The following is a 12619-nucleotide window of genomic DNA, read 5'->3' on the forward strand; positions in this document are numbered from 1 at the left end:
AACAAGTCTTAATAAATTTAAAAAATTGAAATCATATCAAGCATCTTTTCTGACCACAAGGATGTGAAACTAAAAATCAATTACAAGAAGAAAACCAAAAATTCTACAATTATGTGAAGATAAAACAACATGCTTCTGAACAACCAACAAATCAAAGGAGAAATAAAAAAAATACCTGAAGACAAATGATATGGAAAAGCAACATAGCAAAAAAATTATCGAGTATAGCAAAAGCAGTTTTAAAAGATAAATTTATGGTGAAAAATGTTTACAGTAAAAGAAAAAAGAAAGATCTCAAACAAACAACCTACCTTTGCACCTCAAGGAACTAGAAAAAGAAGAAAAAACTAAGCCCAAAGTTAGTGGGAGGAAGGAAATAACAAAGATCTGAGTGGAAATAAAGGACAGACTAAAAAGACAATACATCAATGAAAATTGCTGGATTTTTAAAAAGATAAACAAATAGACAACTCTTTAGAGTTAACAAGAAAAAAAAAAGAGGACTCAAAATCATAAATTAAAGAAACATTACAATTCAAATTACAGAGATATAAAGGATCATAAGAGACAATGAACAATAAATTGGACAACCTAGAAGAAATGCAACCTAGAGGAAACATATAAGCTAGAGAGATATAAGACTGGATCATGAAGAAATAGAAAATTTGAACAGATCAGTCACTAGTATGGAGACAGAATGAGTCATCAAAAACCTCTCAACAAAGGGAAGTCCAGGACCAGATGGCTTCACTGGTAAATTCTACCAAACATTTAGAGAACTAAACCAATCCTTCTCAACCTGCTCCCAAAAACAGAAGAGGAGGAATACTTCCAACCTCACTTCGTGAGTCAGCATTATCCTGATACCAAAGCCAGACAAGGACACTACAAGAAATTACAAAGTGCTAAAAAGAAAGAAAGAAAAGAAAGAAAGAAAGAGAGAGAGAGCAAGCAAGAAATTACAAAGTGCTGAAAGAAAAAAACTACAAACCATAATTCTATACCAGCAAAAATACTATTCAAAAATAAAGGGAAGAGGTTTAGAGGAAACATATCTCCACATAATAAAGGCCATATATGAAAAATGCACAGCTAACATCATACTCAATGGTGAAAAACTGAGAGCTTTCCCCCTAAGATTAGGAACAAGACAAGGATGTCCATTCTCACCACTTTTATTCAACACAGTACTGGAAGTCCTAGCCACAGCAATCAGAAAAGAAAAAAATAAATAAAAGGAATCTAAATTGGTAAGGAAGAAATAAAACTCTCATTATTTCCATATGATAGGATACTATACATAAAAAACCCTAAAGACTCCACTAAAATACTACCAGAACTGATAAATGAATTCAGTAAGGTCACAAAATCAACATACAGAAATCTGTTGCATTTCTATACACTAATAATGAAGTGGCAGAAAGAGAAATTAAGAAAACAATTCCATTTACATTTGCACCAAAAATAATAAAATCCCTAGGAATAAACTTAACCAAGGAAGTGAAAGACCTGTACTCTGAAAACTATAAAACACTGATGAAAGAAACTGAAGATGACACAAATAAATGGAATGCTATTGGAACCAGGAGAACAAATATTGTTAAAATGTCCATACTACCCAAAGCCATCTATAGATTTAATACAATTCCTGTCAAAATACCAACAGCACTCTTCACAGAACTAGAACAAATAATCCTAAAATTTGATTGAACCACAAAGACCCAGAATAGCCAAATCAATCTTGAAAAAGAACAAAACTTGAAGTATCACAATCCCAGATTTCAAGATATATACACAAAGCTGTAGTAATCAAAACTGTATGTACTTGCACAAAAATAGACACATAGATCAACAGAACAGCACAGAAATCACAGAAATAAATCCATGATTAATTATATGGTCAATTAATCTATGACAAAGGAGACAAGACCATACAACGGGAAAAAGTCAGTCTCTTCAACAAATGGTGCTGGGAAAACTGGACAGCCACATGCAAAACAATGAAACTGGACCACGTTCCTACACTATACACAAAAATTCAAAATGGATTAAAGAACTACATGTAAAACCTGAAACCATAAAGATTCTAAAAGAGAGAACAGGCAGTAATTTCTCTGACATCAGCCATAGCAACATTTTTCTAGATAGCTCTCCTAAGGCATAGAAAACAAAATCAAAAAAACTATTGGGACTACATCAAAATAAAAAGTCTGCACAGCAAAGAAAACAATCAACCTATTGAATGGCGGAAGATATTTGCAAATGATATATGATAAGGGGTTGTGTTCAAAATACATAAAGAACTTATACAACTCAATACCAAAAAAAAAAATACAACTAAAAATATAATTTAAAAAATACAATTAAAAAAATGAACAAAAGACAGACATTTCTACAAAGAAGACATACAGATGGCCAACAGACATATGAAATGATGCTCACCATCACTCATCATCAGGGAAATACAAATCAAAACAACAATGAGATATCACCTCACACCTGTTCGAATGGTGAAAATCAACAACACAAGAAACAATTGTTGGGGCACCTGGGTGGCTCAGTCCTTGGGCGTCTGCCTTCGGCTCGGGTCATGGCCCCAGGGTCCTGGGATCGAGTCCTGCATCAGGCTCCCTGCTGAGCGGGGAGCCTGCTTCTCCCTCTCCCTCTGCCTGATGCTTCCCCTACTTGTGCTTTCTCTCTCTCTGGCAAATAAATAAATAAAATCTTAAAAAGAAAAAAAAAAAAAGAAACAATTGTTGGCGATGATGTGGAGAAAAAGGAACCTTTGTGCAATGTTCGTGAGAATGCACACTGGTGCAGCCACTCTGGAAAACAGTATAGACGTTCCACAAAAAAATAAAAATAGAACTACCATATGATCCAGTAATTCCACTGCTGTTTATTTACCCAAAGAATACAAAAACACAAATTTGAAAAGATATATGCACCCCTATATTTAATGCAACAATATTTACGGTAGCCAAATTATGGAAACAGTCATGTGTCCATCAATAAATGAATGACACAGAAGATGTGGTGTAGCTACACAATGAAATATTACTCAGCCATAAAAAGAATGAAATCTTGCCATTTGCACAACATGGATAGACCATAGAGTATAATGCTAAGTGAAATAAGTCAGTCAGAGAATGACAAATACCATTTGATTTCAATCATATGTGGAATTTAAGAAATAAACAAAGAAAAAAGAAAAAAATGAAAACCAGACTCTTAAATATAGAGAACTGTTGGTTACCAGAGGGAAGGAGAGTAGGGGGATGGTTGAAATAGGTGAAAGGAATTAAGATTACACTTATTGTGATGAGCACTGAGTAATGTACAGAACTGTTGAGTCCCTATATTGTATACCTGAAACTAATATAACACACATTAATTATACTGGAATTTAAAAATTTTAAAAATAAAGTAAAAAGGGGAATAATCATCCTATTTGATATTAAGACATTTTACAAAGTCACAATTACTAAAAAAAAAAAAAGTGTTAAGAATAGGAAGTAAATGGATCAATAAAACAGAAGAGTCCAAATGCACACCCAAACATATATTGTAAGTTCATGTATATGTAAGACTTTATAAATCAGAGGGAAAAAGGTAAACTAGTTGATAAATGGTATTAGGAAAATTGACTCACCATATGAAAAAAAATTATACCTCTATTTCCCACATTCACAAAAATAAACTATAGATTCATTATTTACCCAATGTAATAAGTAAATGTTTAAAAATTACTAGAAGGGAATACAGCAGGATATCTCTATGACTTTGCAATACAGAAGGATTTAAGACATGGAAAGCACAAAGCATAAAAATAGTAATTTTTGTACATCACTGTCTCTCTCCTACACACACACACAATTTTATTAAGGAGCACACAGGAATCTTTATTCACTCAGAATCCACAACTGGCCCAGCAAGTCCTTTAAACATGAACACATACATTCATTCTTGTAACTCAAACCTTCAGGCCCCAGAGAAACATTTTCCTTGACTATGCCTTTGTAAGAAGGGGACTTCAGTTAATTACACTATTCTATTTATTTTGTATATGTTAGAAAACTTCTATTAAAAAAAAGTTGGGGTGCCTGGGTGGCTCAGTCAGTTGGGCATCTGGCTCTTGGTTTCAGCTCAGGTCATGATCGCATGGGTCGTGCTACTGAGCCCCTCTTAGGGCTCTCCATGCTCAGCAGGGAGTTGGGTTGGAGATTCTCTCCCTCTGCCCGAGCTGCCCGCCCCCCCAGAGCTCATTCTCTCTCTGGAATAAATAAATATTTATTTTTATTTAATTTATTAAATTTTTATTTAATTTATTAAATTTTAATTTATTAAATTTATTTTATTTTTATTTATTTTTTAATAGATCTTATTTTTTTTAATTTTTAAAATAGATTTTATTTATTAATTTGCCAGAGAGAGAGCAAGAGAGCACAAGCAGGGGGAGCAGTAGGCAGAGGGAGAAGCAGGCTCCCTGCCAAGCAAGGAGCCCAATGCGGGACTCGATTCCAGGACCCTGGGATCATGACCTGAGCCAAAAGCAGTCGCTGAACCGACTGAGCCACCTAGGCATCCCTAAATAAATCTTTTAAAGAAAAAGTTTAAGGGGAAGAGGAGGCCAAAACAATGCTGAGAAGGTTGTAGGTTGTGCCAATACTGACATTCTTCTCTATGCTTTAGAATGGAGGTAGAATTTGAGAAACCTAAGTGGTCAGGTATGAGAAAATACATTAATTCACTGCCAAATCCTTCCTCTAGCAGAGCAAAAATACAGTTGCTTCTTGCATAATGAACAACTGCTTCCTAATCGTGCCAAATGTCCATTTTCCTGCTTTTCTTTGCATTCCAGCCTGTGGCTCTGGAAGTACTAGCAACTTAGTACACAGTATTTGCAACAGTTGCACGTGGTGACTGAGGAACATTCTGTAGTTCCAAGCCATTCATACTATTAATTTGTGCACATGTAAATCTAGACATAAACTGCACGGACACAATATGGATTCTACAATGGCAGAGGACAAGTAAACATTAGGATGGTGACTAAGTATGTTTATAAAAACATTTAATAAGTTTAATTATTAAAAATAGCTTCAGTATTAAATAATTTTAAGATAAATGTTCATTAATAATTCATATTTTATCTTAATCTTAAGAGATTTTAATATTTCAAAACATTTTAAAGGAAAAAAAATTCTTTTAAACTAGGCTCCACATCCATTGTGGAGTCCAATTCAGGGCTTGAACTCATGACCCTGAGATTAAGAGCTGAGCTGAGATCAAGGACACTTAACTGAGCCACCCAAGCACCCCTAAAAAAAAAAAAATTTGTTATATTATTTCATGTTTTTTAATGAAAATGTACTCAAATCAGTATTTTTGAATACAATTACATATTGTTTCAATGCTTAAATCATACTGTCTATAGAACACAAAAGTAAGTCTTGATTGTAACATATTTGTTAATTTATCTAAAATGAAAATAAAATTATGGACTATATACTAATTTCTGATTTTATAGGTAAATATTTTATTATTCAAAATTCACCAATCATCAAACATCCATAATAAGTGAATTCAGTTATCTTTGATATTTTTCCAGCATTCAGTCATGAAAATAGCTTTACACATATTGGTCTACTTTGTTGTAATGAAGGTATGTTTGTAAAAGACTAGAACATTTTATTTCACAATTTGAAAACTTGATTAAAAATTTAAATACTTAAAATATATTTTAGGGACATCAATGTGTACTCTTTTCCTAGGGCCAGCAACTGCGGGGACAGGCAGGCCCACTTCATTACACTTTTCTGTCTTCACAACTAAAACAATATGAATTTGAATTTAACAGGTAATTTACGAAGACATGAAATACAGCACAGAATTACTTATGGCCAAGAGACACAAAAATGCTAACGAGAATGGTTTAGTTCCCAGACTACCTTCCTGCAAAAAGTCGGCCAAGGAAAAGGAAAACTGATTAGTATCTACACAGGCAGACTTGAAAGTAAGGAAAATAAACCATTCAGGGAGTCCCCCCTCCCTCTCAAGGCTGACTACATACTAGCTTCGACAGAACCAAAAACTCAGCACCCTTCACTGGACAGGTCAAACATTTCCAACTGAGAGGTTACGGATGACTCTAGAAGGAACCAAAAGCCACACACTCATCTACACCAAGCGTGAACAGGCTAAAGCATCCTTAAGAAGCGCGATGCAACAGAACGAGGGACAGGAGATGACCTAAGAAACGCAGCACAGATTCAGACTTACGCAAGAGGCCTGTGGGGCTGTGCTTCGGTCTAAGCAGGCTTTGAACCCTGGGCTAAAATCTTTTTTACACTATTTCATGCTTTTGATGAAAATATACTCAAATGAGTACATTTTGAATACAATTAAGTTATATTCAATGTGAGGGTATGAATGCGTATATATGCAGGCAAATACAAGGATTAGAGCTTTGACAACGACCCGACAACCTGACAAGCAGGAGGCGCACACCTTCCCCCCAAAGCCCAGTGGATCAGTACAAGGTCCGCGCTCCAGCACCGCACCGACCGCTCAGGTCTACAAACGCGGACAGGAGGCTAACCTGGACCCGGGACGAGGACCAGGGAGAAACACCGGCCTCCCTCCTCACTAGAAAGGACCCGCGGTGATGGCCTCGCCGCGGAGTCCGGCACACGCATCCACTTTATCAGGAGCCCCGCGCGGCGGCGCTCAGGAACGAAGGCTGCGGTGCGGCAGGCAGGGCCGGCTCCGCGCTCAGCGAGCGGAGATCCCGCGGCCGCCGCAGGTGCAAGCGCCGCAAGCCCCGCCCCGCCCGCCGCCCCAGCCAACCGCGGACGGCGGGGGCGGGGCCTGGACCCGCCACACCTGCGGCGGCCGCCCGGCCGACGTGTCCGAACTACGCGGCCCACAGCCCGCGGCCCGCCGCTCGCGCCCGCCGCCCCGCCCCACCCGCGTCCCCGGCCCCTGCCTGCCGCGCGACCGGCGCGAGGCCCGCCCTGCCCACCCGGCCGGAGTCGTCCCCTCAGTCCCGCCGCCGCGCCGCCCCAGCCGTTTCCACAACGGCTCCGCCTCAACCGTCGGGAGGCTGGCCGTCCGCCCGCTCGCCCACCCGCCGCTGCTGGAGACCGGCCCGGCGTCACGGCCCCCCTCCACGCAGCCCCGCTGTCAGGGAGGCCCGTCCCGGCGCCCGGCTCTACCTGCGGCTGGAGGAAGCCTCCCCGTCCGGGCCCGGGAGCCGCCGCCACGGCCGCCGCCTCGAGTCGCGTCTCTGGCCTCTGCGACCGCCGCGGCTCTTCAGGCGGCCGACGGTGGGCGGGAAGAGCCCGCCCAATCAGCGCCGCGTGCGTTCGGAATCGCGCCCAATCAGCGCAGCCCGCAGTCCAGGCTCCGCCCCTCGTGCCCGTCGGCGATGCAGGGGTCGCCAGAGGCCGAAGCCAGGGGCGTCGCGGTGGGCGCGGCTCGGGGCCGGGCCGGGCCGGGTAGGGGGACTGCCGCGCTGCGGCCGCGACCCCTGCCCCGGCCCCCGCCCCCGCCCCAGAGGAGGCGCCGGCGTCCCTGCCTGGCCCCGCACTGCCCTCCCGCGGTGCGGACGCGCCCGGGCGCCCCACTTGCCTGTCTGCAGGACGCCGGCCAGTAGGGCAGGAGGGCGCGGGCGGGCCCCGGGGAGACCTCTGGGCTGCCCACAAACAGCCTGGATGGCGACGGCTGGACGGGGTCGCGGGGACCTGGGGACACCTGCCGAACCTGCGACGGTGTGAGGGCCCGACTCCCCCTGAGGGAGCCCACGCTGCGGCCACAGAGGATGGCCTAGCGAGGCCAGGCGGGTCCCCCCCGAGCCCCGCGCCCCGCCCACTGCGGCCCAACTTACTGGGACGGCCACCGGCGGCACCGGCCACGCCCACCCGGAGCCACGCCCCCGACGCCACGCCCCCACCCCGATCCCTAGAAGCACTTGGTGCGGGGATCTGTTGCCCTCATTAGCCTAACCTCAGACTCCTGGGGGACGTTAGGCTGAGGCCATGTAGGTGTGGTACTGAGCACACACATCAACACTTTATCCGAGGCTTTTTAGAGCATTTCCACTTAAATTATCAGTTTAAATGATAAGTTCAATGGATGCTTGCGTAAAATAGGAAGCAATTCAGAAACGGATACAGCAGACAAGCACTTCAGAATTTAAAGTACTGATCTCTCATCTTGCCACTTTTTAGTAGAGAAGAAAAATGATAAGAATGCTTTTTGTTGAGTCACGGATCTGGAAAGCATGGGGATTGTTTAGTAAACTACCACATGGAAGATAAAAACAGATCCTCTTATTTGAATTGTTCTTAAACAGGGTTTTAGAGTATGGTGTCAGATGGAAAACCTTATCAATCAATCATTATCGGATTTCCCATTAAATTTAACAAGCACATCCTCTCACAGGGCAGAGCAGGTGGACTTTGGTCTAGGTTTGAAAGCTTGACTGCGCTGCTTACCAGCTGTGGGTCTTTAGAAGAATTACTTAAACCTCTCTGAGCTTCATTCTCGTCAGCTAAGAAAGCAGGGATATTATCTGCCAGGTAATTTTCAGAGTTCAATGAAATCAACTGCTTGCAGTACCTATCACTGGGGGCAAGCCAATAAGAATGAGTGCACAAAAAATGTTAGTTTCCTTCCGATAAGTGCAAGGCTTTGTCCTGGGTAAGGGACATAATCAGGGGGAGGCAGATACACACTCATTACTCCACACACAGGATTCAGTAAGCATTGAAAGAATCACTATCCCATACCCTACACTCCCTTAGAGCTTTCATCAGAGGTTAACACTGTTCTGGCCTAAAAGATTGCATTTCAGTTTCTCAAGGACATACACGACTGTGCTGCTGAAGCTGAGGTGCAATCCTACAATTTTCCTTTTTTTTGGCAAGGCATTAAATTTGATCGTGTTTTAGGAAGAATAAGACTTATGTATGAAATGATTTAAACAAGAAGTTTCCAAAGTCTTGTTTCTATAATTAGACCACAAGAAAAACACACCTCAGATAACAATTTATGCACATACTTTAATATTTAGGCTTGAGCGAAATCATCTTAAATGACCTTAAAATATGTTTGGGGAGACAACCCCACAATTGCACAATCCACTGCAAAATATTAACATCTAAGCAATATAACTATTTTAGGATCTGAAAATTCTCCTTAAGCTGAACTTTATCAACTTCTTTATCAACTAGGCAGGTATATTTAAGTTTTTAAATTTTTAAATGTTGATTTTTTTAAAGGCACGTTGAGGTTCTCTTAATATCGAAGATAAAACATTTACGGTATATTCCATGACCAGAACCTTTTTGACAAGTGACTTTCACATGGATAAGATTCTTTACATGCCTTTACACAACAATACATTTGGCGGCTCTAACTCTTATACCTGAATGCTCTGGACAATTGTCGTGCACTCTGGGCTGGGCCAAGGACACAACAACCACGGCTCTCACAGGCTTGCTGACCTAATTGGACTGTTAATTAAACAGCAGGAAATGGAACCAGGCTTTTGTCTCTCTTGCATGTCAATGTAGTGCACAGTGTTAATAGCCAAAGGTTGTTCAATTGAATTACAACACTTTAAATCAAAATTCAGTGTAATTATCAAAAGGTACCAAAGAAAGCGATCCCTCTTCTCGCAATTTTAGAAACACAGAAGTTGCAATTATAAAAATAAATTGGTTAAAAGGCAAAACACATCTTTTACATAGTGATTTGACAAATGTCAATAAGTATTCAAAAATTTAGAGTTAATTCACTGGTGACAGCTATCACAAATTAATGACACTGGCTTCAACTGCATCAGAACCAAACTTCACAAGTTGGAGGCCTTGTTCATCATGGCTGGGTTTTCACACCTCAGTGTTAGCACCTGCTGTCAGAGAGACCACCACTCAGCACCAAAAGAAATCATCAGTGCCTTGCTGGGAGTTTTAAGTCATCCTGGCATTCAGCAGGGGACAAAGGCCTTGACTTCTTGGTTGGAGATAAAAAACAAACAACAAAAAGGAAAAGCATTTAACATTTTTAAAACTGGGGGGGGGGGAAGTCCAGACAATGTTAGAAACTCTCCTGTCTGAAGGCACAAAGAATAAAGTTGGCAGGTAGCTGATAAAACTGGGAATATATAAATACAATTTAAAATGATTAAAAAGTGTAAGTATTGGTGATTTTTCCTCCAGGGCTCCAGCTATTGATGAAAACCCCTGCCAGTTCCACTTGATAACCTGACTTCTTAAGGATGGCCGCTGGAATTTTCTGACACTTAAGCAGACATAAAAAGAGTCACCTTAGTCATCAAAAAGGTATTGCAAAGGGCACTGTTGCCTGAAATTTTTCTAGAGAGTTGCCTGAAAATGGAAATAACTTAAGGCAGAATTTCTTAAAATGTTTAGGTAGTCTCAAACCTAAACAGAATGGCCTGATAACATGCAGATCCATAATTATCAAAGACAAGAAGCGGAACACAGGAAGTGAGAGGAGACACTGCAAGAGAAGGGACTTTTTTGCTAGTTTTCAAAGTCAAGCTTTTCCCCCCTTCCTTGGCTGTTGATGTAGAAGACACATGGCCTAACCAGGGCAGCCTGAACTCCCAGGAATGGCTGTGTGATGACTGATGAGGCATAAATTTCTTGCCTATTAATAGTTTCCCACTGTTAGAAGTCTACAGACATTGGCAAGCAAACCTAGTCTCAGGTTTTCCTTGTCCCAGGGCAGAAATGCCTTAAGGGACCATGATGGGAGTCACACCGTACACTCTGTTTACAATGGGCACAAAACACACAGGACTTATTTTTTAGCTTGTTAAATCCAGAATGTTCCTGAGAAGGCATCCAATAAGGGTAAAATGTTCCAACATCACAATGATAAATAACAGCTACGTTTACAGAGACCCAATCAGGACACATGCAAAAGCCACAGGCTTTCCTAGTAGGAGGATGCAGGCCTTTCCAAAAAATCAACCAACCAACCAACCAACCAACCAACCAACCAACGAACCAACCCACCCAGCCTGCCTGGGCCCTCTCCAGAGGGGCAGACACGGCTGGGCATCCACCCACCCCGCACCCTCCCCCAGCGCATTGTACAACTTGGCCTCCCGGCCACCTGAGGCTACTTTGTAGAGCCGGTGACACAGACATTTCCAGTAGAGAATGGGAAGGGTCACCGCCCAGGGACTTGAAGCGGGAAGTGAAGTCAGAAGACTCAGGCGGGGGGTGGGGTGTGCGCAACAGTAAGCGCCCGGACCGGAGAGCCCAGCTGGGGACACTGCGGCCGCCTTCAGATGAAGTGGATCCAGCTCTCCTCGCACTCCCCGCGGGGCACGCGCAGCGCGTGGTTGCGGCACGTGAGGCTGTAGTCTCGGCCGTGGTTGTTGTCCCAGTACTCGGCGCCCGCCACTCGGTAGCGCAGCGCGAAGTGCACGCGCGAGCCCAGCGCCAGCAGGAAGGGCGGCACCGGGAAGCCGAAGGCGAAGACGTCCTCCGTGCCCTCGGAGCCCGCGGGCCCGCGCCACCGGGCCGCCGCCTCATGCGCGCTCCGCCAGTCTGAGAAGGTGTAGCGCACCGCCACCTGCTTCTCGAAGGCCACGTTGCTCACGCGCACCGTGCCGCTGATGCCCAGGTCCGAGCAGGTGACGCGCTCCAAACAGACGAGCTGCCGCCCCAGGCGCTCGCCGAAGTCGGCGGCCTCGACGGGCGGCGGGAAGTCGGGCACCAGGCACCGCAGGGTGAACTCCAGGTCCTGGCTGCTGCAGCACAGGTCCGCGTTGATGGCAAGGCGCGACAGCACGTGCAGCGGCACCGACGGGTCGTCGCCCGCGTTGAACACCTTGACCTGCGCCAGCTCCAGGCCCAGCGCGTCGGCGAAGCGCACGCGGAGCTGCCGACTGCAGCCCGGCCGGCAAGCGGCTCCGGGCGCGCCCCCGCCCTTCTGGCGGCGCTCGGGCGAGCTGGGCAGCGAGCGCGCCCGCCGCAGGATGATGGGCCGAAGGCCGGGGTCGCAGCCTGACGGCTCCGGCGGTGGAGGTGGCGCGCGGCCCGGGCTCCCGGGGGGCCTGCAGGGCCGCGGCTCCCGGGCGGCGCCGCCGTCCAGGTCTGAGAGGGAGCTGAGGCTCCGCGGGCCGGGCTTCCGGGACCCCGGCGCTGGGGGCAGGGCCGCCGAGCCCCAGCCTCCGGACATGGCCCGGCCGGTCGTCGGGCGACTGGGAGGCGGGACCGAGAGGCGTTCTCCGGACCCGGCGTTCCCTACCTCGGGGTCCCCGCGGTGTTCAGAACTGCCTGGCGTCCGCCGAAACCGCAGCCTGCAGGGAGCCTCCGGAGCCGGCTGCGCGCCCCCCCGTCCGCCACCGCGCCCCGAGTCCTGGCGCAGGTCTTCCGCTTCTGGCAGCGAGAAAGGAGATGGTCTGCCTAGAGCTGAGTGCTCTCTCGGGGCAGGTTCCTCCGGGACCCCCGGCAGCGCAGCGTGGCGCCTCCCCTCGGCTTCCTCCGAGCTTCTTGGGGGAAGGCTGCGCCGGCGGACCGCCCCTCCCACCTTCCCCGCCCGCTGCGTTACTTACAGGGCTGCAACTTGTCGG

At 45.4% G+C, this 12619-nt stretch overlaps 2 protein-coding genes across 2 annotated transcripts in view; both read right to left on the reverse strand.

Moving 5' to 3' along the window:
* SYCP2 (synaptonemal complex protein 2) overlaps nt 1-7317 on the reverse strand; it is an 86000-nt gene extending 78683 nt beyond the window's left edge. Inside the window, exon 1 of the mRNA XM_078057343.1 lies at nt 7218-7317. The gene's annotated coding sequence lies outside the window, so the exon portion shown is untranslated. The remainder of the gene's footprint in view (nt 1-7217) is intronic.
* Nucleotides 7318-9045: 1728 nt separating this feature from the next.
* On the reverse strand, nt 9046-12598 carry PPP1R3D (protein phosphatase 1 regulatory subunit 3D). The gene has a single exon (XM_036113920.2). It carries the CDS (start codon nt 12223-12225, stop codon nt 11326-11328), a length of 900 nt encoding a protein of 299 aa, XP_035969813.1. The 5' UTR covers nt 12226-12598; the 3' UTR covers nt 9046-11325.
* Nucleotides 12599-12619: the final 21 nt, after the last annotated feature.

The sequence above is a fragment of the Halichoerus grypus genome, chromosome 10 (genome assembly GCF_964656455.1).
Source record: "Halichoerus grypus chromosome 10, mHalGry1.hap1.1, whole genome shotgun sequence".
Classification (NCBI taxonomy): Eukaryota; Metazoa; Chordata; class Mammalia; order Carnivora; family Phocidae; genus Halichoerus; species Halichoerus grypus.

Excerpts from the sequence above, each read along its gene's own strand:
- PPP1R3D (XM_036113920.2), bottom strand. The coding sequence starts at position 12,225 with ATGTCCGGAGGCTGGGGCTCGGCGGCCCTGCCCCCAGCGCCGGGGTCC.